The sequence below is a fragment of the Strigops habroptila genome, chromosome 1, assembly GCF_004027225.2.
Source record: "Strigops habroptila isolate Jane chromosome 1, bStrHab1.2.pri, whole genome shotgun sequence".
In the NCBI taxonomy this organism is placed as follows: Eukaryota; Metazoa; Chordata; class Aves; order Psittaciformes; family Psittacidae; genus Strigops; species Strigops habroptila.
Window position 1 is genome coordinate 148,709,240 of NC_044277.2, and position 24,340 is coordinate 148,733,579.

At 42.7% G+C, this 24,340-nt stretch overlaps 1 protein-coding gene across 5 annotated transcripts in view; it reads right to left on the reverse strand.

Moving 5' to 3' along the window:
* The window catches only part of HECW1 (HECT, C2 and WW domain containing E3 ubiquitin protein ligase 1), a 253,174-nt gene that overhangs the window by 155,682 nt on the left and 73,152 nt on the right, over nt 1-24,340 (reverse strand). For all 5 annotated transcript variants that reach the window (XM_030505556.1, XM_030505377.1, XM_030505468.1 and 2 more), the window contains one exon: nt 15,657-15,981. In XM_030505556.1, the coding sequence (XP_030361416.1) occupies nt 15,657-15,981 (325 nt within the window). The remainder of the gene's footprint in view (nt 1-15,656; nt 15,982-24,340) is intronic.

A 24,340-nucleotide genomic window follows, 5' to 3' on the forward strand; every position in this document is an offset into this window, starting at 1 on the left:
AAACCAAGGCTGAGGAAGCAAGTGCCTTGCAAGCACAGGGCTGCATGTAAATAAAAGGCGGGCAGGCAGCGAGCCTGAGGAGCGCCCTTCTGGCTGTCCACATGCGTAAATGTTTAGTCTGCTTCTAAGTTTCATTGCAGACTGCTTCAACAAGCTCTGTTCCAGACCAATCTGCAAGCCCTACATGGTGTAGATGTGAGCAAACACATCTTCCCCTCCTCAGGCCAAGGAGGGGATTCTTTATCCAACAGCTTACAAACCAGCCAGCGAGACTGCGCTGCAGCCCCAGCGCCCTGTTCGCTGACCACTGGGCTTTCAAGCAAACAGAAATGCACATATTGCCACCATACCAGGCCAGCGCTTGCTTGGGTTTGATCATCACTAAATACAAACAGCACAGCAAAACCCGAATAGACATGAGGAGACATTTGCAGCCTGTCAGAAGGGAGCAGGGCTCACAGCAGTGATCTGTGGGAGCCCAAAATGGCGGCAAACTCAAGTGCTCAGGCAGTGCCCCGGGCGCAGCCTCACTGCTCCGGCTCCAGGGCATGAAATGGATTTCGCATCAAAGCAAAAGGCTGTGGTCTCTACCTGCAGAGACCAGCCAGGAACCTCCTGGATTCCCTCCTCTCAGCAATGAGGACTGTTTATTTTAACAGATTTGTACAAACGCTCTTTAACCAGCTCAACCTTGGTACAGAAACAACCCTGGGTGGGTGGGTGCTGAGACTCGGTTCTGGAGACAATTACATCCGTTATCAGCTGCCCTAAAAGCTGAGGAAAAATGCGAACTCCTCAATCTGAGATTAAAATACGTCAAACATAAACACTATGAAGCACTCACTCGCTTTGTTATCACGTAGGTCAACAACAAGACAAAGCTGAAGCCAAGGAACAAAGGACACTATGCCTGACGACAGTCTGACCAAAACAGGCAGCCCAATGAACAAAGCCAAGAAACTCAAAGACACGTAATATTAAATATATATATACACATACAGATGTTAAACAAAGTAGACTTCTAAATCAAAGGAAACTACTCTTTCACTGAAAGAATAAAGCAGTAAGCAGATGCCAATGCTGTCCTGTTGGTTTTACATGGCTGTGCTCCCAAAGGAGGAAGGCAAGTGGGCTCCCAACACCGAACTCTTTGGAGCCGGTCTCTTGAGGGATTTACAACAGAAATCCTTTTAAAGAGGTCATTAATGATTGCAATGGATAATTATAAATGGCAATGCTATCTACAATATGTTTTCCCTTTGCTGACTTCCTCGTTGTCAGTAATTATTTTGCCAGCTGCTTCATAGAATAGAATAGAATCATAGAATCAACTAGGTTGGAAAAGACCTCCAAGATCATCGAGTCCAACCGCTACCCCAGGACTGCCAAGCCCACCACTAAACCATGTCACTAAGGGCAAACTGATCTCCCCTCAACATCACCCCTCATGATCTCCACTCACAGTCACCCCTCATCTACCCCCCATAGTGGCGTACCCTGTACAGTTGCCACCCCTACCCCTCACAGCCACCCCTCAAGATCTCCCATCATGGCCACCCTTCACAGCCCATGGCCGCCCCTGCTCTCCTCTCATGATCTCTCCTCATGATTTCCCCTCATCCCTCATGGCCTCCCTCCTCTCCCCTCTCGACCTCCCCTCACAACCTCTCCTCTCGAACTCCCCTCACACCTGCCCCTCAAATGGAATTCTTTCAGCACATTCACATAGCACATCCCTGTGGTAACCTTTCAACAGTAAAATCCTCTCGTATGATTTCTGTTCTTCCTCTGTACCTTGTGTCTGGTTGTGTCTTCTTTTAAATGACAAATTATATATATAAAAAACGGCAGATAAGTATACACCATTGCTCTCAGAGCTTTGGCTTACTAATGACTACCTTTAGTAAAGGACCATCCTGGATATAGATTATCCAGAATTATCCACATCAATCTGTGGAAGTAGGAACACATATATAAACACACCAGGAGATTTAAACCTATGAGCTGTCTCTTTTGCCTTGGCAGGGAAAACCCTTTATACTTAAATGTGAGCATATACTGCAATGATGCAGTGAGCTGGAGCCTGGGAACCCTGCCCGGCCCCTCATCCTCAGAGAGGACATCCCTCAAATTCAGGCATGCTGCTTCTCTGGCTTTATCACCAGTGACGTTTATTTGTCCTATTTAGTCTCTGTAAGCTGCTGGAGATGCTCCAATGCCTGCCACATTATTAAGATGTATGGGTAATTACTGTTCCTCAAGATACATTGTTTATAAAATAACATGCTTGCTTAAAGTGGCTTTGCTGAGGTGGACTAGATAGCCTTGCTTAAGAGGTCACAGACATTTTAGGCCAGAGCTTAGTGGCACAAGAGATTCCACAATCAGATTTAGAATGCTGTGTTCATAGGTAGTATCTATGGGGGCCAGCTGGCATTTCCACTGCATCGGCTGTCGCCTGCTTCCCGCAGCTGGCACAAAGGCAGCATGAACTCTGCATTGTGCAATCTCTCTATCTGACAGTGATGTCAACATATGCCCATACCCAAACCAAATCACGTCCCTATTGCAAGCTGAGCCAGCGGGGATGACTGCAGGAAGCCCCTTCCTACTTTTTGTTGGAAACCTGGAAAACCAGGCTGAGAAAAAGGACCACTCTCCATCTGCATGCCTAAGGCAGAAGACTCCCGAAAGGAAGGGGGTAAGCAAGCTGATCTATGGTTACTGACAGGTTAGCTGACAGGCAAGACCATGGGAGAGCTGGAATAAGCTGCTCCCACCGAGTCGCATCTGTACACGGAGGTGAGAGATGGGGGTATGCAGGAAGGACAGAGTCCAGAGCAAAAGCTCAGGTCACAAAGCACATCAGGGAAGGGATGCACACACATGGAGCTAGTCATGTGCACACAGTTTACAGACAGCAGCCACTGATGAAATACAGGCTCAAGCAGTAGAAAGGATATTTTAATAGGAGTTTATGGAGCTCTGCAATATGCAGCTCACCCCAAGTAGGAGCAGCAGAGCCTTTAAGCATAAAAACATCTTTGTAAATAAAACCTATTTACAAATGTCATTATTTAGAAACCCAATATGCAGATCCTTTTCGTAGCCAGACGTAAGCCTTGTCAGTCTCTTCTGAGAAGCTAGGTACTTCCCTCTTTCCAAAGAACTAAAACTTAGTTTTAGTACAGTAGAAATTTACATTAGTTGGGATTTTTAAGCCAGACAAATTTTAGCTCTGGAAAAACACATGCAGGTCCAAAAGGGAAGTCTTTCTCTTCCAGTTTTTGAAGGTATGTGTTTTTGGAAAGTGAAAGATAAGAAATATCGGTTGGCATGTCAAAGATAGCAGTAGTTCAAATTCGTCAGGAGCTTGGAATGTATGAATGTGCCTGATCGACCTGTTTTAGTTGGCAGGTGATTCTATTCCACACATGCTATTCCCTGAACATGGACATTATGTATGTAGCACACTGACAAAGAAAATTGTGCATGTGAAATACAAAGCTTTTCAGCACACTGCATATATGTGCATATGCGTGTACATATATTTATCAACATTCATGTCGTATGTAAGTGATGGACAATATGGTATGTTAAAGAGAATGAGTATGTGCAAATGAAAACAGATATTATTTCATGTTTCTACTGAGAATCTCTATAACAAAGGAACTGACCTTAAAAACATGTTGCATCTTAATTCCCAAAGGTAAGTGGTGAAATGCTTCATTTCACCTCCACATAAAAGGAAGAGCAGAGTTAATGCTGCTCCCTTTCATATATTTCAGCCAAGAGCTAATGGCTTTTGACATTTTTCCAATGAAGCATTGTAATGCATCTTCCTCCCTCTATTTTTGAAATGAGATTAACCTTTAAACTAGCTCCTGCATAGCTGGCAATCCATTGCATAGCCTAGGTTTGGTCCTGCTTGGCCAAAAAGCAAACACTTTGTGATAGCTCTCAAATCTGTGGCTTCATTTCCCTGGATGGTAAAAAGCTAACTAATTAAGCAAAGTATCAAATGAGGGAGTATTCGGAATGTGCTGCCCTTTGAACATCATCAGCTGGTCCTGGAGCTGGAGACGGGGATGCTGAGGGCATCTAAGTCAGGGAGCCAGCAGACACTGCTCTCTGCTTCCCCTGCTCTGGGGCACACAGAGGTACAGCTGCCTCTTGCCAGTGAGAGGGAAGGCGGTTGCAGACCTGCAAAGCTGTGCTGGGACAGCAGCAGCCGTCAGACCTCCTGCATCCCGCACGGTCCCTAGAGGAAACCTCAGGAGAGAAGGTGATGCACGACCAGGCGCCAGGAAGCCGGGGCCTGAGCAGCAGCCAGAGGGAACAAGGCATGCGAGAGGCAAACATTAACAAGGGCTTTGGGAATCAGCAGCAATTCTGACAGACTGCTTGTCCTCACCAAACCAGATACGTCCAAGCACAACCTTTTACTGCTAAAAATATTCTGTGCTATCAATTCCATGCTGAGCAATGCCAATATACTTCACAAGAACTAGAGAGAGAGAGATAAAGAACCATGGCCACCAAAGAAAGCTATCTTTCAGATGAAAGACAGTAACCAATTGACAAAAAGCACGCTGTTCTTCAGAGGAAATAGGGAAATGCTGATAAAGGCCAACTCTCAAAAAGATCTGTAATAAACGTAACGGGGACTTCAAGTGCTGTCAGCAGCCTACACTAAGCAGACAGGACCTCGGTATTTGAAAACTTGCCTCAAATTCCCACAGAGAAGCAAACAAATAGTCAACAGATCTTCCTCAGAAGGACTGATGGTGTTCCAATTACAAATAGCTGAGCGACCCTTTTGGTCAGTTTGGTTTTACTTAAGAGGCAGAAATGAAAAACCTACTCCCCTTTCTCAAACAGTAACTTGCTGATATATACGATGAGCCTGTCTTTCCACATTCTCCAAGAATAACTACTACAAAATTTAGAATAATCTGGGCTACTTTCAAAGCAGCAAATAACCAACATGAAACAGGAGCACAATGTCAGACAGGTGTCTGAACTTGGAACACTATTCCAGCCTCTTATCCATCACTAACTTGATTTAGCACTCCATATTACAACACTTGCTTTCTATAAACTTAATGCAATTATGTTGTAAAAATAGAAGCTACATTTTCTGTCTTGATCCCTTATGAATAAGAAATGCTGTACTCCTGAAATTACAGAAGGACATACAGTCTTTAGCTGAACAAATTTGCTTTAGCTTGAAATTTAAAAGTGCTTTTGGCCAATATGTCCTTACTATTATGACATATGAAGACAGTTAGCAAATTGCTTTTAAAAATCATTTTCTGTACAAAGAGGCCAAGCTCTGGTTGATCTGTTTTGCAATTTACATGGAAAGCTACAGGAAAGCTACATTATAAAGCACAGAATTATCAATAAAATACAATTACACTAGATAATACAAGTATAAGGCGTGTATAAGCTTCCTGTTTCTAATGTTTCTTCTCTTACCACCCAATTTATCACTTGAAGCACAGAAAATGATGACAGCAGCCCCTACAATTCACAAGTGCAGCTTGTAATGAGCTCTATCAGGCCATGCCAGGGTTTCCTTTTGCAACAATTTAGCATTACAAAACTTAGCCTTTGGAAACCCTGCTTCCAAACAGTTGTACAAGTGCTCATCATTTTGCAGGAGAGGAGCTGTTAATGAAAAGTGTATGCAGAAGATGCACATGCTGATTTCTTATTTACACAGATACAACAGTAAATAAATAAATATCACAAATAATGGCTCTCATTATGGGAGTTAATAGGAATGTTTCCACTGACTTTAGCAGCTACAGATCCAGCTCTAATGTGGATCAAAACTTCACTCTTAATTCATTTGCCAATTTCTGCTGCAGACAATGAATATACTGCAATTTGCAGTTAGCATCACTCCTTCTATAGCTTCCTGAGGAGAAGAGTTCTGGAAAACAAGGGCCAAATCCTTCACTGGTACTGAAAGCTCAGTCCTTGATCTAAGAGCTCTGCAGCTGCTTTGTTTCAAGTACATGAAAGGTTCCATGTTGATGCGATAAAAATTAATCCCCTACCCAGCTAAAGAAAAGTAAACTGGGAGGGAGAACATGTGAACTATGAGTGGAGAATAGCAGTGAGAGGAAGACATGGCAAGAGAAAGACCAAGAGAAAGTAGGGAGATAAAAGAGCATAAACTGTCATAAAACAGGCATATAGTTGGCAAAGTTGCAACAATACTTGGCCACTGAGGGCAGAAGATGATGTCCTAAGTAAATCTGTTCCAGGCACACGGAAAAGCAGTCATGGTGGGTTTAAAACCTGAACCACCTAATCAGAAAGAATTACACATAAACCCCAAAGGATACCTGCTGTCCGCTCCCAAAAATCAAGGAGTTAAAACTTTCAGCAAAACACTTTCACCTTTGAACATGTAGCTTACTTTCAGAGCCATATACAACATTACCCTTTAGCCCTTCAGCATCCTCCAAGTTACTGCTGGGAGAGATCATTCTGATCTTTCATGACACCAACACCAATTAAAAAAGCAAACAAGACTGCAAATTACAGAGACCCGATTAGACTATGCCTATGGGTTTTCAGAAGGCTCTGGATGAACTGTGGATCCAGTCTTTCCTCACTGTCCGATCCTCCTTTCACTTGAACTAACCACACTGAGAATCTGAGCTCTGCCACTTGAAGGCCTCCTCTCTCCTTCCCTGCAACTATGGACCCTCTGGCTAATAGAGCGGATGGCAATGGGCCCTATTCTTCTATGGTATTGCTGAAGTGTTTTGGATTTGTCCTCCAGCACAACCCATCACTCACCTATTGCTCTCCATTAACCACAAATATTCTGCTGAAAAGGCAGAACAAATGAGAAGAGCAAATTGTTGAGCTGGGGCTCAGCAACAACAGCTTGTGTGGAGGCTAAAAGACCCACAGCAGATGTTAGGTTGCAGTGAAATGGGCATCTATTTAATAATACTGGTGTCATTTGGTTCTGCATACACTTAAAAGTGTGATACTATCTACCTAACTCCAATTTCTACTTCAGCTATGCCTGTCCCAGCTAGAGTTCTTGATTTAAAGATCCTGCACTTCCAGATTTATTCTCACCACCGTGGCACATGGACCACATCTGAGTTTTAGTACAGCACAGCTATACTTCAGCTATGTATTGCACAAACCTCTCCACAATTAATGACATCCAGCTCACATGCAGAACTGAAATGGGAGAGAGGAATCCAAACAAAGATGATCAAGACTGCCTCAGGCCATACTGAAAAAGTGAAGCTACGCAACGTGTGGTAAGGTACAACATGGAAGAGTTTTGTTTGCTTGGTTTTAATATAACAACAGTTCCAGAGTTCTTGCAGTCAGTGGAAGCTTCCCCATTGATTGCAGCACAATTTGGAAAACGGGGATTAGGAGAAAACAGCGCATGCATGAAATCTGCTAGAAGATAAGAGATGCTGCAGGCCCAAGGCAGTATAAAGACATGATATAAAGGGACAAAGGAAGACCTGAGATGTGAACTAGGATGACACTTGTCCAGGTTAACAACGACCATTAAATAGGGGAGAAATAATTTGCAGTATTTGAAAAATGGGCTTATAGCAATGTTGAAAGACCTAAGAGCAGACAGTAGATTAGACAGGAGTTTGTGACCTGATATAGCAGCAAACAAACACAACTCAGATACGTGCACTGAAGCACCACAGTGCAAAGAATCTCTTGAGAATCTGAAGTGGTTTTATCTGAAAGCTGGTATTCAATTATAAGCTTATTACAAACTGGAAGATTCTCAGTGAAGAAAAAAAATGTCTTTAGGGGTGGAGAGGTCAATTGATGAGAAAGATTACAAAAGCTAAATGCACACACGGCCATTACAGTAGTTGTGGAGGGCAGCATGGGAATATTCAAATGTTACGAACAGTGTGTTACAAACACTAAGGAGTGGGAATGATTTAGTTTGGTTTAGAAAACTCTAAGAGAAGAAAAACATATGCTGAACCTTCAAAATCCACATGGGTAGCTTGACAACCTCTACGGAACTAATCTTTCTGCTATAAGCCTTATCCTGCTAAGAATTTTGTGCTGTCCACCGCTGGTGCCATGACTGATTCTACCAGTCAGTGGACTGAACGTGCTGCATGGATTATGCTTCTTTTGCAGGATTGAGGCCAAAACCTGGCATTTAGTGCACACATATCCCCCACTGACTGATTTCTTCAGAAATGCTTCAGTAAGTTATCATTACTGGTTTCCTTATCAGCCTGGGCTATATAACAACATGGGCCCAGAACAACACAGAGGCAGTTTTATCCACAGGCATAATGAACCTGGAAATCACTGAGAAAGACAAGACAGCTGTATTCCCTGTCTGCATTATTTCCCTCTCCTCATATTCAGTATGACAGTTGAAGTGTAAACTCTTTTCCACCCATTCACTTAGAAAGAAGTTCATAATACCATAGCTGTGATTTTTATGGAGAGATTCTAAATGGAAACAGGAACCTTTTGGCACACAGTAAACACCTCTAGGACATATTAAAGGTATTTAAGGAAAAGAACTGGCAACCTACAGGCTTCTTTATCATGACTGCCCCAAAAGACCATAAAGCACACCACCACTGTACTAACTGCATAAGCTTTTTGGTGCACTGCTACTAACAACATTAACACCACAAAAATGACAGAGTTGAACCTTGGAAGCACTCAAAGGGAGAAGCCAGACATACTGGGAATATTCAGAGACCCTGGCACTGAAGTGTTGGATGTTTCTACTTGTAAAGGGGTTAAACAGGCAAAAGCTAATTGTGTTCAAGTCACACTTGGTTGGTCTGGGAATGGCATATCCTGGTTTCGCCTGGCTTAAGTGGTCCACAAGATACAGAACTGGGAAAGGCAAAAAGTGACTCAGCCTCATAAAGAGAAGCCACTCTCACTGGACCTAAGGGCAGTTAGGTGAAGGCAAGCCATGCTGGAATAAAGAACTGATATCACTGTACCAATATATCTGCCAAGTCCTATGATACCTAATACCCTCTCCGTTCAGCATTTGTGCAGGCTTTCTACTGCCTTTTTTAATGACAGGTTTGCTCCTCTGACACTTTTTGTTCCTGAAATAAATAGTGCTGTGCTTAGAGCAAGCTGTCTGGCCATTGGCCATTGTAATACATTGTTGATGTATTACAAAGAGAGCAGAATTGCAGGTGTTTAACAAAACTTAACTTGCTGAGGTGAACACAGCCAGGCACAGCTGCTGTCCCCAGCCTGTGTCCAGCTCTGGGCCCCTCAACACAAGAGGGACGTGGAACTGCTCAAGCGAATCCAGAGGAGGCCACAGAGATGCTGTGAGGGCTGGAACAGCTCTGCTCTGGAGCCAGGCTGAGAGAGCTGGGCTGGGGCAGCCTGGAGAAGAGAAGGCTCCTGAAGGGGAGACCTTAGAGCAGCTCCAGTGCCTAAAGGGGCTACAAGAAACCTGGAGAGGGACTTTTTACAAGGGCAGGTAGGGACAGGACAAGGGGGAATGGCTTTAACCTCAAAGAGGGGAGATTTAGATTACACATTAGGAAGAAGCTCTTCCTTGTGAGGATGCTGAGGCGCTGGCACAGGGTGCCCAGAGAAGCTGTGGCTGCCCCATCCCTGACAGTGTTCAAGGCCAGGTTGGACACAGAGGCTTGGAGCAGGTTGCTAGTGGAAGGTGTCCCTGGCCCATGGCAGGAGGTTGGGACTGGATGAGCTTTTAAGGGTCCCTTCCAACCCAAACCAGTCTGGGATTCTATGACCCACTAAGGGGAAGCCCTAAGATGAGAGTGAGGTTCTCTTCCAAGGGCCAAAAAAGGACCGGGAATATGGGTAATCAGGACACAACGAACCCAAACATCAACAGAACTCGGTCTAAGCAGGCACACTGTGCAGTGTTTTGTTTTACAGATGGCTGTATGTGAAGCAAGGAGGTGGAGCAACCATTCAAACACAGAGAGATAGCCTGAATCAAGGTTCAGAACTGTAATACAGGGACCCACAACTCCTACCCTTATATGCACGTTTCTAACATTTTCCATCTCTGCTGGCAACATGTGACACTTCCTGCGTGTATACATTGGATATTTGGTAAAATAGTTGTACGAACAAGTCCTGATCCAAATCTGACAGCAGGAAAAATTTAGATCTTTCCACTTGCCACAGTGGGCCATACAGTAAGGCCCTCTAAGCCTAAAATACCTGGAAAGTGTTTAAATAGGCGTTTAAATGTCTATTAACCAATAGCTTTAAAAAAAAAGCTTGGTCAGATTATGGTGAATTGCCTTTTGGGGAGAGAAAGAACATCAAAGGCTGAAACAGAGGAAGAAAACATGCTTTGTTAAAGCTAAACCTCAGTCACTAATTAGATCAGGACATTCCAACTGATATAAATTTGAGAGGAACTACTCTGTCAAAAGCCAAATATGGACAGGAGATCAGACTCTACAAGATCTGTGTACGAAGAAGCATTTAATAAACAGCCTTTAATAATGCTTTATTTCCCATAAGGAAATGCTGAAAGAAAAAAGCCTACTGCATATGGTTAAGAAGAATATAATGTTAGCCCTGATAAATTACCAACATCAGCATGCACAGACACTGGAGCAAACAATTCTTTCAAAAGTCTGGTTTAAATATTTCTCATTAGCTACTCTACATCAGATACGGAGATGATGACAGAAGGGAAATCCAGTAGCAGCTAAAATGCTGCTGCAGTAATTATAAGATAGCTCTTTATCTACAGGCAGCTGCCAGCAGTCCATATTAATCTATCTTCATACTGTAGCAAACAGTAAATGCGATAACAGGGAAAGAGAAAACTTTGAGATAAATAACTGCAGATATTCCATCTGTCTCACAATAGCCACTAAACAAGAGTCCTATTTTTTAAAAACAAAACAACCAAACATGGTGTCTTCATTATTCATAACTGTTTTGGTTCTGTGCTTCTCTCCCCACCTCAGTGTACATTTTCTTTGCACATAGCTTTTCTGCCAAGAAAACTCCAGAGATTTTTAAACAGCAACAGAGATGTGTTATGTTCACATTTCTCAGCGAGCTCTTTTTGAGTGCTTATGTGTATTTTTGGTTGTGGATATGTTTCTGAAAGACTTCTGGTGTTCACAATACTATAGTCTTCCTGAGGGGAGGCACATGGACATCTCAGGTGAGTTCTTCCAGAATTTAGAGGTTCCTCTGCATAGCTCAGAGCTGATATATAATATATATAATGGGAAGTTAGAATATCTCTGGAGTTCAAGCTTAGCAGGAATGAAATTCATTCCCACCCCTGAAGGCACAATACGTCTTAGACACCCTGAAAGGCTTGTTCTCCCAATTCCCACACTTTCTGCCATCTTACCATGGCTAATCTTAAAATGCACTGAAGTAATCACAGAATCAACTAGGTTGGAAAAGACCTCTATGATCATTGACTTCAACCATTACCCCAGGACTCCCAAGCCCACCACTAAACCATGTCACTAAGGGTAAACTGATGTCCCCTCAACATTTCACCTCATGGCTGCCCCTCATGATCTCCCCTCATGGCCACCCGTCACAGCCCATGGCTGCCCCTGCCCTCCTCTCATGATCTCCCCTCATGATTTCCCTTCACCTCCCATGGCCTCCTCTCCCTTCACAACTGCCCCTCTCGAAAAGTTCATCTCTGATTCAAGTGAAAAGAAATTCAATAACAATACTTGTGTGTGTACGCACCTCACTGGCTCATCTTCTTAGCTAAGAACTAACACTTAATAACATCTATATTTTAACAGAGACAACATTTAGTCTCCTCCCTTCAATTAAGGAGTTTTTCTATGGCCCTTCATCAAAATCATGCATGTGTGTAGGGATGTTTTCATGCAGCTACAGGGAGGGTATACTCAATACTACTTTTTGCCATGGGACACACGACCACCTTTTCTTTGCACTGTTTTACAAGAGAACAACTTGCTGCCTTTCTGAGACCAAAAGCAAAATTAACTCTAATAACCAATTTAAATCCAGCTTTTAACTGCTTCTGCAAAGACTGTTTCCCAGTTGGCCACTCTTATGAATGTGCACATGGATTGAAGAGGGGGAAAACCAGATATCTTGTGATAAAAGGGGCTGTGGCTCCTTCACATGAGGAGAAGCTGCCAGTTTTTCCATACAGGGAGGACTCCCTTAAGCTCTTCTTTTGGTTTACTTTAACCTTTGAGTAGCATCCCCATGGTATCAAAACATATGAGCTACACGATTTTTGCTCTTTTTCTTTCGGAAGCCTTTTTTATTACACGTATTTCCCCAGACTTGGAACATCTTTGTTCTGAAGCCTGCAGTTTACTGGGTATCATCAAAATTTTAGTGATAGCAGCGGTGGTGGGAACAGAATAAGTTTTATGTGTTTCAAAACCAACACTTGTCTAAAATTATTTGGAGAATTATTTCCTAGAATGGTTAAACTCCTCTAAGGTGAGAATTGCGTCCTTTTCTGCTGTTGTATAGTCCCTTCCTGGGATACCCAGGAGCTCCCACAAGACAAATAACAAATACCAACTCTAATGCTCCCACACCAAGTTCTAACCAAAATCTATACCTGATACTCCAAGGATGAAAATAATTTCCCATTTTTCTCATGACTCTCCACAATATTAAATATTGCTACATGCAAACCTTTCAGCTCAAATTTAATCAACCCAAACAATCACAAAAGGACTGGGCTACATCCACAAGCTGGCTTTGAGACAAACACTAGAACAACCAGCAGCAACGGGAGAGTTAACAGTGTTGCCATGCAAGTGGTAATAATAGGCTTCAACACTAATCTTCTATCGAGCAGACTGGGAAAAGCTCAGAGTTTCCCTGGTTCTCTTGTTCCAGTCTGGCTGTTAATTCAAAACATAGTCGTATATCAGTTTACATTGTGAAGGTCATACCCACAAGGTCAGGAGCATTCCCTCTCCAAACAGGAGTGCAGGCTCATAAAATCTGTGTAAAAGCAAACACACAAATCTAAGCCATTAGGGATGTCTGGATCTCCCACCCCTATGGACTGGTCACAGACACTGAATATAGTGTTTTATCTAGGTCAGAAGCATGCTTGTGTAATGACCCTTCCAGTTTGTCCCTACTTTGTTTCCACCAGACTGTGTGGTGATCTTTGGGCACACAAACTCGATTCTGTCCTGACGAAGCTAAACTGAAAGATGCACTACAGCAACTCAAGGGCATTCAGTCTGCCAGACTTGAGACTGTTCTAAAGCCAAGCCCCTGAAATGCATTCAGCAGACATTTGCTTCTACAGACCCATTCCTACTGGTTCCCCCTACTTTGTTAATGTGAATAGAGCCACAATGCCAGTTAACTTCCAAGATTCTGAGTGTTTTCCACATTAAACTAACACCAAAACCCAAGTGATCTCCCATGGTCTCCTATGTTCTTTCTTTAAGGGAACCAAAGCACCAAAGCTCACTTTACATTACATTCTGGGAGGGGAGGAGTGGGAAGAGGGGAAGACAAGCAAAAGGAATGAGGAGCGCTGCTGCTTGCTATTTCCTCAGTCATTTAGACTGGGAACCTGAGAGGCTGGAGACAAAACACCTTCAAAGACACCAAAGGTCAACTGTTGGTTTCTAGGGGACTGGACACACTATTCATTTTTCATTTGGCAGCAGTGTTTCTTGGAACGAGCCATTGACTATCACCATTAACACCAGGCATTCAGCCAGCAGGGGCAAGGATACACTTCACAATTTGCACTTCTAATTTACTGGGGTGTCTGGAGCAAGATCCTGTTTGATACGGTAAATTAAGCAGGAGTAGCAGGGTGGATTTTCTTCTGCCCAGTTAAACCTCTGTGTATTCAGGTTACCTATCAAAAGAATTTAGAATGTGTCTTCACAGCCCTGGATACGATGTCTGAGGTATGAAACCTGGTCCAACAAGTTCAGTCGATGTGAAAGAGCTCTATGCACTCTGTTGACTCCAGACCACCAGAAGGCATGCCTTGTCTCTTTACTGAAGCAACACAATCCTTCATGAGCTGCCTGCACTGTGGCAGAATAGGCTTAAAGTATTTCTTAGTGACTAGTACTGGTGGCTGCCCTGTCTTCTCATCTGTTCCAGTAAAACACTCAACTGCAAGCTCAACTGTAAACTCCAGTAATTCTGTTCAGGCAAACAAACGAGACTGGGGTTGGAACTAGATGATCTTAAGGTCCTTTCCAACCCTAACTATTCTATGATTCTAGATCCAGTCTCTCATTTTTTTCCTGAAAGACTTTAAATTTCAGAAGGCTAAAGCAGGGTATTTTATGAGGTTACTCACAGGAACAAGTACTGCAGCCTGGCTTAGTGAAAAGCCCATTCCTTTCCCTCCACATCCTAAACAGCCACCCTCATCTCCCTCTTTCTCCAATACCCTGAACTCAATATCCAGTGCCTAACGCTGTGCCACTAGGGTTCCTCTACATGCTCAGACTCCCATCCAGTACCTTCTCACATCCGCTATGTCACCAACATCTGTGTTCCCAATATCCTCAGCACATGATGCCAAAACTTCTGGTTTTATCCACTAAAGCACTTGAGTAACACCACAGCTCCCTGCGACACCCCCTGTGATTGCTCCAAAAGCCCAACTCACAACATCATATGCTTTACCTGTATATGGTTCACTACCTGGGCAAGATGAAACAGCGCCATTTGAATTAACACACATGCTTAGTGCTAGGCACACTTATCCAAATGGATATGGGCCATGTTTTACTAACACTTCCCTTTATGGGGGCACCAATTTGCGTTTGTCTTCTTTACCCAGTCACTGGTTTTCAGGAAACATTTGAGAACTTCACATTTTTTAGACCTCTAATCCAGAGAGGAAAGTGTTTGAAACTGATCTACCATGTTCAAACTTACCAGAGGGCAAAGAGTTAACACAGACTCCAGCCTAGGTAGCAGGACTATTTCCATAGGAACCAAACCAGCTCAAAAACCCACTAATTTTATAGCGATGTGGAACAACCAGGTAAAAGTGTATTGAAACCATTTATTACTCTTATGTTGGGCTGGATTTACTAGAATGCAAATGCCAAAAATATGCTAACATACATGGCTGAATACAGCTTCCAGTATAAATAAAACCCATCACAACAAAACTTTCTGGGACAATTCCAGACTGCCTCAGTCTATAATTCTTGTTCATATCAAAATATCCTTTGGCTATACAGAAACAGGCAGTCTGTTATACTGTTTCACAAGGTTTTTTAATGATTCATGTTCTTGACTTGCAAAACCTCTCAGCTGTCACAGATTACTCAAGGACTCGAGAGGAAACCCTGCACATACTATGCTGTCTTTATACAGGAGAGATTTCCCCCAAATCCAAAAGGCTTTCAAATGAAAATAGCTGGAAATTTCACGAATCTGTCCACAGAAAGCCTTCTCATCTCTCTGCTGAAGAAAAAGCAAGCACCAGGACTGCAACCAGCAATTCAGGAGCAGAAAAAACTCTTGTAATATATAAACCCACTTGAAGACTACACTCATGGAGCTGTATCAGCTCATTATTACCATTAGCTCATACTTCCCTAACACCTACAACTAAAAGAAGCAGCAAGAAACTCAAAGGGGAAAGAGGAAGAGGGACTCACCTATGAGATACATTCCAATCCAGTCCCCTGCATCCACTTCCTCCTTTATATCCCAGTATATCACTAGGTCCTGCGAATGCCCGATGGAGTAGTAGGAGCTGCTGACCATCAGGGTAGACCGGCTGTCTGATGTGACAAGGTCTGTGTCACTGGTAGACCTAGGAATGGTGACCGTCTCATGGGAGTTGTTCCTGATGTCCATGTTATGGAACTGGTCAGGGTTATAGCTGTATCTGAGAGGCTCTTTGCACCGGCGCCGACTTTGTGAGTTCCTAGATGGAGACGCCATGGCTGCCAGGCCCAGGAACCTGTTTTGGTACAGATTCTGCAAAGAGAAAAAGAAAGCAGAGTATTTACAGTAGTATTCATTTTTGATATCAAAGCTCAGGAGAAGTGGTACATCGGAATGAGAAAGGAGCAGATTTTTTTCCATTTGGCATTGCAAAAAAAGAGGCATGAAAAGGCACAGCAGGAAACACAGTGCTAACTCAACTCCTACTCCCTAATTCTTAGCATGACAAGCATAAGAGTAAGCCTTGCACCACCACACTCAGCCACAACTGGCAGTTGGTGAGGAAATCAATAGTAGCTGGTTTCGTCCATGTTAATCATGCATCCAGACACGAATATCGCAACTATCAAACTGCTAGAGAGCTGTTCTCTTTTAATATCAGGAAACAGTCTTCCCACTTTTGACACCCGGAGTTAAGTCTTCTCCCCAGTAATTCTTGTTATATTTGCAGAGGAATCCTTCCTAAGCGCAGTCCCGCCAGAGATCGTATCCCATGTAGAGAGGCTGGTTAGCAATGGGTAAGAGCTCTTCTTCCCTGCTAGAGATCTGAAGAGTGAGTGCCAGGAAAATTGAGGTATCCCTGTTACCAAAACAGGGGTGTCTTCACTCAAGTGTAAATACAAACTACGTGTTGCAGTGTCTCTCACTGCAGCTGATAGCTTCTGATGCTGTTGCTCTGCTCTGGTTTTGCACTAGACTGTGAGATACGATGCACACTCACTCTGGCAGGACTTTGGGAATGCATTGGACAATTAATGGGAATCGAGAAGGTTACTGCAGAGTAGTCATCATCCTAGCAGTTGGAAAAATATTTAAATTCCAACCTACCCTCCTTCCTCCAGGCAAGCCCAGGGACTTATACAAAATGCGTCACAGGGCATGAGTTAAGAGCTCTTGTGAGCTAGCAGATGGAGAATGTTTAAGTTATGACTGGGTTAAATTTTGATGTGGAGACATGCTCTGATAGTGATCAAAATACTGGTTATTCCTTCCTTCTGTCCTGTTTGTTTTTGCCATTTTCCTTCCCAGCTTTCCCTCCTCTCTCTCCCTGCAGCTCTGCTATTTCAATCACTCAGCTTTTCATTATTCATTAGCCTTCCATTATCCCACTGTTGCCAACCATGCTGTCAAGTCCGTCAGATACAAAACCAGACAGCTTTCCAGTATGCTATGAAATGCTTTTCACATGATCAGAAGTCAAATCATCCCTTTGAACTCAAACAAATTAAGCGGAAGAAAAATCACAGCTTCTCTGTCCAGCCAAGCAGTTATTTAACCCTTGCTTTGTTAAGGCAAAGCACAGAAGAACAGGAAGTCCTGACAAAATAATTTGTTTATTAATACCAATATTTGTGCAATAATTAAGAAGCTTCTTACTGTGCCTTGGGACTCTTGCACAAATATTGTACAGAGAACAAAAAATTCAAGTGGCATGTTTGTACCCCAAGAATATGCTGTCACTTTACAAACACTGCCCTACAATGCTTACAGTGCATTGACCCAAATCCTCACTTCCTGCATTAAATAGGGTTTATAAGGAAAAATAGCTCCAATGGGAATGTTACACCTTACACTACGTGCTGGCGAGGTTGAAACTAGTAATGCAAAAGGCTACCTTGGAGATACAGGATTAAGGGAAGGAAGCAAAGTGCACAGTGTTGCATTTGCTATGCATCTAATCAGGTCTTTGCTGCTTGTTTTCTCAGTTGTGTTTATTCACTGTTTGAAAAGAGAGTTCACTTTGTAGTATAAAGACCAATATTCCCTGTGAACAGGAAATGCATCTCGCATCAAAAACCAGGGCTCACATGCTGTGAACATTTTCTAATCTGGGAAGCACTTGTGGACACACACAACTATCATACTCGAGTCGGTAATTTAAAATCAACAGGAGTTTCTTAGCAAAGAAGGTATCTGCTGTCACAACAGCACCCGAGACAACTACTATTGGTTGAATAATGAGGAGATAGCAATGTGAAGAACTTCAAGCCCCCTCTTCTAGATTAGTCTGTACCATTAACAAGGGTTCCTTCGCTCTTAGTATGCTACCCAAAAGCTACTTCAGTTCAAAAGCAGACATTTTATGTCTCGTGACAAATTACTCCAAGGAGTAGTGGTTCTGCAGATACTTTCATTTTTGAATGTTAATGGATGTAGAGTATCAGTTAACTGCACACTTCCAAATGAAATTAGACATAAATATTTGATTTTTTCAGCTTCAGCATGACTTTAAGCAGTTTTAATGAAAATGGTAAATTCATCACTATGTTCTAATTCCATAAACTCCCGTTTTCCTGTATATTGATGCCAGTGGAACAAATGGCATCATCTGAAAGCAATCCAGAAAGCGACGTTCTCCAGAAATCTGAGTAGCTCATATTTCCAGCACTGATTCTACACAAATATATTAATCTGCAAAAAAGAAAATCCCTAAACTGAAAAAAATCCCACACAAACAGGACAACAGTCACACATCATTAACTGGATTAAATAATGCCATCAAAATACAAGCACGGCTGTATGAATAAGTAGAAAAGAGATTAGGAAAAACAGTCCCTCCACATTTTATTACCAGCTTTGCATGTTTTCCATGCAACTGTCTGAAGCATTTACACAGCCTCCAAGCCTTGGTGATAAGAATCCCAGCCATAGTGAGACACCTTCCACTAGAGCAGGTTGCTCCAAGCCCCTGTGTCCAACCTGGCCTTGAACACTGCCAGGGATGGGGCAGCCACAGCTTCTCTGGGCACCCTGCACCAGCGCCTCAGCACCCTCACAGGGAAGAATTTCTTCCTAATGTCTAATCTCAATCTCCCCTCTGTCAGGTCAAAGCCATTCCCCCTTGTCCTGTCACTACGTGCCCTTGTAAAAAGCCCCTCTCCAGATTTCCTGTAAGCCCCCTTTAGGTATTGGAAGAGTGTTATAAGATCAAGGTTGGTTGACAGCAGAAACAAATCCCTCTCTGATCCTGGCTCAAAACAGTCACTTCAGAGCTGCTTCTACAGTCAGTCTTTCTAGGGGAATATTCCATCCACGGACTTTCTGTACCAAATGACCCCCAAGCTTCATTTTCACACCCACTCCCCTCACCACTTGTATGATTGGTTAGCAACGAGAAGACACTCTGCTGCTCAGGGTGTCTATGCATGCAAGAGGAAAGGTGGTTTTCTCCTTACACTGTTTAACCTTTTTGTCTTGGCTTACCAGATTTCTGCATCTTGCCACACTTAAGTGCATCATGCATATGGTATGTTCAACACGTGAGGCTCAAGCTTGTCCTAAGTTAAGGATGCCAATACTGCACTGGTGAGTGATGCACTTCTTGGATATTTCCTATGTCTGAACTTACCTAAGACAGGAGGAATGAGGTGACAAGGACGTACAATATTTCACTTGCATCAGTGACGTCCAGTCACTTTACTTCTTGACACTTCCAGTAGCAGATATAAAGGTCTTTCCCTTTACATTCCTCATTTGGACATACATAATATGTAATACAACACACAAGCAATTTTCAATTTCCTGTATAAGAGACAACTTCTAAATTAACATTATGTCAAGAAATGCAAGTATCACCTAGGTTTTCTACTGCTGTCAGCTACTCTAGCATAAAAAAGCATTTACTCCAATGAATTTAGTAATTTTGGTTTTTTAATACCTTTTTGTGTACAGACAGCTATGGCAATAAGTATTTAGCTATAAAGTATTAGTGTGCTGAGCAAAACCAGCTAAAGGGATGTTTTCTCCCTCTCCCTGGCCCTCCTTCTGATTGTCACAAAGTTCAGGAAGGCTCTCTAAAGCTCTACCAGCCACATAAAAGTCCTACTCAAAATGAGATTTTAGAGGATAATCTGGGGGCAGAACTTACCTTATTTGTGTCACTTAGTCCCTCTAAGGAAAACAAAGGTCAAAAATTAATTTAAGGTGCTTTTTTTCTCCTTATACAAATGCAACTGCATCCCTAGCAAAGGAAAATAGGAAGGAGCAGCCCAAAGGAAATGACAGATGAGATGTGATTGTAAAGAAAACTGATCTCAAAAATGTATACGTAGAAAACCTTTAATCACTAATACCAAGAAATAACATGGATTTTCTTTCCACGTTCTCTCCCTTTCACACTGACACCTCTCTCCTTGCCCACTTGCTGGTTGGCACTGGGACAGCAGAGAGCCTCTTCCTTCACCACCTGAGAAAACCCTACCATCTCCCTCTCTGAGACAAGAAGAATCCCTGTGGCTGGAAGGTTTCACACCATTACTGCTAGCTGAATTTCACCAAGGGATTCAGAGCTGCCGTGCAGCAACTTCCCCTGGAGAGCTGAAGGCCTTCATGTCAGGGACTTTAATTTATCGTTTTAATTCATTCCAGAAAGGTATGTGATGCTTTAGCAATGCAGAGGATAGATCTCAGCTAAGCATCTGCAAGGATGCAACTCACTGCTCTGTTCAGACAATTAGGAGCTGTCTTTCAGATATTTGGACTGACACCGTTACTTCCTATTGCTGCTTTGTCAGAGAAGATGCATTTGTGCCAGTCAGGATGCTGGTACAACAGACTTTTACTGTCCATACCAAAGATACTATACGATGGAATACAACCCATCACTGGAGCATTGGCAGATGAAGAAATTAAAGGGAACAAGGTGAAAATATTAGCCAGTATGACAGTGGGCTCAAACTGAGACGCATGTAGTCATTCAGATGCCTGCAAGCATCATTGCAACCAAAATTTCAAGGGCAAGTACTGAGAAAGACAGTGAGACGGTTTTGTGTGGCAGGAAGGTTGGGACAGAGCACATTTATCCACCTGAAAATTTAACAGGCCAGCAGTCAAGTCTGGTATCACAGGCAAATCAGACGTGGAGTCAGTCTCGTTTGCTCCAGAGATGAAGGTTCTCCTGATAAGCTTTTACCCTTCGTTTGCAAGGTATATGTATTTTGTAAAAGACAAGAAGGAGCTAAGGCAGCTAGAAAAAAAATAGGGTAACCTGGTGAAAGTGATAAGTTATGACAGCAGAAGTCTTCTGAGCAGCTTTCAGGAAGGTAGGATCGTGTGTAGCAAGAAGGATATTGCACTAACAGAAATATAAGGTACTAACAGCCTGTATGAAAGGTTTAATTGGCTAGATGACAAAAACTTAGTTCCGAGCCCAGGTGCGAACACCCAGAGCAAAATACCGAGGCAATATATAGTGCAAATGATTCAGCATCTGACTTGCTGAACCCAACATGAAAATCATCAAGCTTGGGACTGGAGAATGCTATGAAGTGAAAGGGTTTGGAGCTCTCCACGTGTTTGAGAGGCACGATAATGGTTTCTCATTGCTCCAAAGGAATCGTTTAACAGCACGAGGGGCACACAGGCTTCCATCGTCTACTGACCCCCTTTTCCCTGCAAGGTATTATAGAGCACACAGATGAAACTGCTGCTCTTGGGAAGACTGAAATGTAGGCTGCAAACATTTCGGAGGGATGCATGCCATAATAACACTACAGAGCTTCAAGTGCATTTGTCTTAATATTGCACATCCAAGGCAGAATATATATATTTATATGGCTATAATAAACACTAATCGAAAAGCAAAGCCATTATACATCAGCAGTGGAGCAAATGGATGTTATTAGGTAGCTCATTTTTCCATTTCCTGACCTTTGCGCGTTTCCAGCCTAGCTGCGCTGCTATGTTAATGTATCCTCTTACATTTAACGTTGCTTCAGTGATGTGCAAATCAGTGCACAAATGAGAATCAAAATGAAAGAGCTGGCCTCAAGTTCAACCCAGCAAGGTTCGGTGCCGGTGCCGGGGATTGATTCCTGATGCAGGCCTATTAGTCATAAGGCAGCAAAAGCTGGCAGCCCAGTAACCAGGGGCACTCTTAGCATCTACAAAGGAAAAATACATTTAAGAGCAGTCCACATTTTCTGAGAGCACTTAAACAATCTCCTGGGCACAAGCAGATGGAAGCTGGAATATGGAGCAATGACTGGAGGGAAATTCTTGGAATTCAGAAAAAGAAAGGGGGAAAAAAAGAATGATGCTTTTTTCCTTCTCTGTCTGGAAGAAGTAAAAAGAGTGTTGTCTAATGAACCCAAGAGAGCATGCTGAAAGATACACACATCGTATTTCCAATTAAATGATTCCAAGAATAAAGATTTGCACTCCTGTAAGTATGTAAATGAAACACGTTTCTGATAAAGGTGATATTTTACCAGTTTTAGATGACTCCAAGCTTCTACACTGTAGAATACTTATGTCTAACAAGGAACAATTAACAATCTTACATTCAACATATTTGCACAATGATAATCCAGCCAAGTTCACTACATAAAGCACTGGGAAGTTTCTGCAATAGAATGCAGCTAAGGACAGAATTAATTTCTTAATTTCTCTTGAAATCAGTAGCTGAAAACAGTCTTGTCTCAGCAGTTTGGCACAGCAAGGGATGAGAAACAGCCATCAGACTTACCTGTTACAGAAAAAAAGGCCTGAAAACATTGCCAATGTTTTTAAAGGACATATTCAGGCACTCAAGAACATGGTGAAAATGCAATATGGCCTGAATATAAACCTCAAAAAGAGAACAAGGAAATAATAGCAGAGTCAACATGGTAACATCTTAAACCAAGACAACACTGCACAGCTTCACTCTGGTCCTTCCACGCTAGGAGGTTGAAGAAATAACCTTAGGATCTGCTCATATGTTACTATCAAATACTCCAAAGCCCACAGCAGTTGCCTTTGCTGGTGCTCTACAGTGCATGTAACAAAAAATATGTATTTTTAACTTGGTTGGTTTTAAACATCAGAAGCAGGCAGAGAAGTGCTGCTGTGGTACCAGACAGAGGCAGGACAGTGACCACCTCTCAACAAGTGCAAGATTGTTGGCAGGGCAACACATCTTCTGTTAACAAGCATCCTCATGTCGGTAAAGGCCAGCGTGGACCACACCAGCTTCACAGAAACAGAGTCCTGGTGACTGGTGCTGCAGACTGAAACTCGCCATTCCTCATCTTTTCAAACCCAAGGACAACGTTTATGAGCAATAATCACTGCAAGAAGAAAAGCAACCATTCTGTACCAGGCACTGGTACTGGTTTACTCTGCTATCTAAAGTAGAGGAGCATCACACCCTGTAGAGACCTGTCCCCAAAAAAGCCTGTGTGCCCCCACACTGGTCTATTTAAGGATCGTCACTGCATTCATCAGGTCCACTGCACAGCTGGACTCTGCTGGTCTCCCAGGAATGCTGTTTACTCCAAATGGGTTTTAGGAGACGGGAGGTAAGAACAGGGACTCTCTTCTTCTCTGGAGGCTGAAAAAACTGATGCTCTTCTGTAAAGTGATCGACTGATACTCCTTCTGAGAAGCTGTGTCTGTGTTGGATGCCCTGTTGCAGTTTCTGCACATCATATGACAACAGACATCTCTTACCTGGTGGATTTTTATAACCAGTGGCTTCAGTTCAAGTACTTTACCCATGCAAAAGATTAACCATGTTTAACAGCGCTAACAGGGGCCCAGATTCATAAAGCTCAAGCTTTAGCTACTTGAGTCACCCTGCTTTAAGAATGCAGGTTCCCAAGACCCCCTGTGTACTCAGAAGGGAAGAGACAGGCTTCTGAAAAAGACTGAGACTGAGGTAAGGCTTTCCCAGAGAGGATTCAGCTCCACCTCTCTTCATTACCTTTTTAAGGAGCCAAGGACTGTTGGGATCCTAGGTTAGCCGTGTCAGGCTAGTGTTAGTTGCCAGCTGGGGTTAAACCACGGCAGCTAGATAGGAAGGAGCCAGACCTGTGTATGAACCTCTCGAGCTATAAGATTTTATATTATATAAAGACAAGTGGGCAAAGCACTCCTGAGGGTAACAGAAAACGTGTATTGCAAGTACATTCACGCATGTGAAACAGAAATAAGGCATATTAAAAAACCCCATACTAAACTACTGCCTGATTATTTAAGAACAGTCTGATTTTCTGATTCACTGCAAACTAGACATCCAGAGAAAAATCAAAGCAGAGAAAAATCAAAGAAAATACTCAGTATAATGTATACATTTTAAGTACAGATCTTTGCAAAAGTGTGCCAGTAAATGTAGCAAAGGTTTACAGGAAAAGCTGTGAAGACATCTTCCAAAATTTAAGAGACTACTAATGAAATGATGTAAATATGAGTTGCAGAAAGATATCCAGTAACGTACAATGTTTCCCAGAACTGTCAGGTACAGTCATTTCACTGCTCAGAAGCAGTCCCACATTTCCCATATCCCTTCCCCAGAGTCCAAAGACTCCTCTGAAATCATTTTGCAGAAAAAACCTCTAAATTTCTTGCGAGATGTGAGTTCTAAAAATCCCACCATTCTCTACCACTAAGAATGTATTATACCTTCTACCAT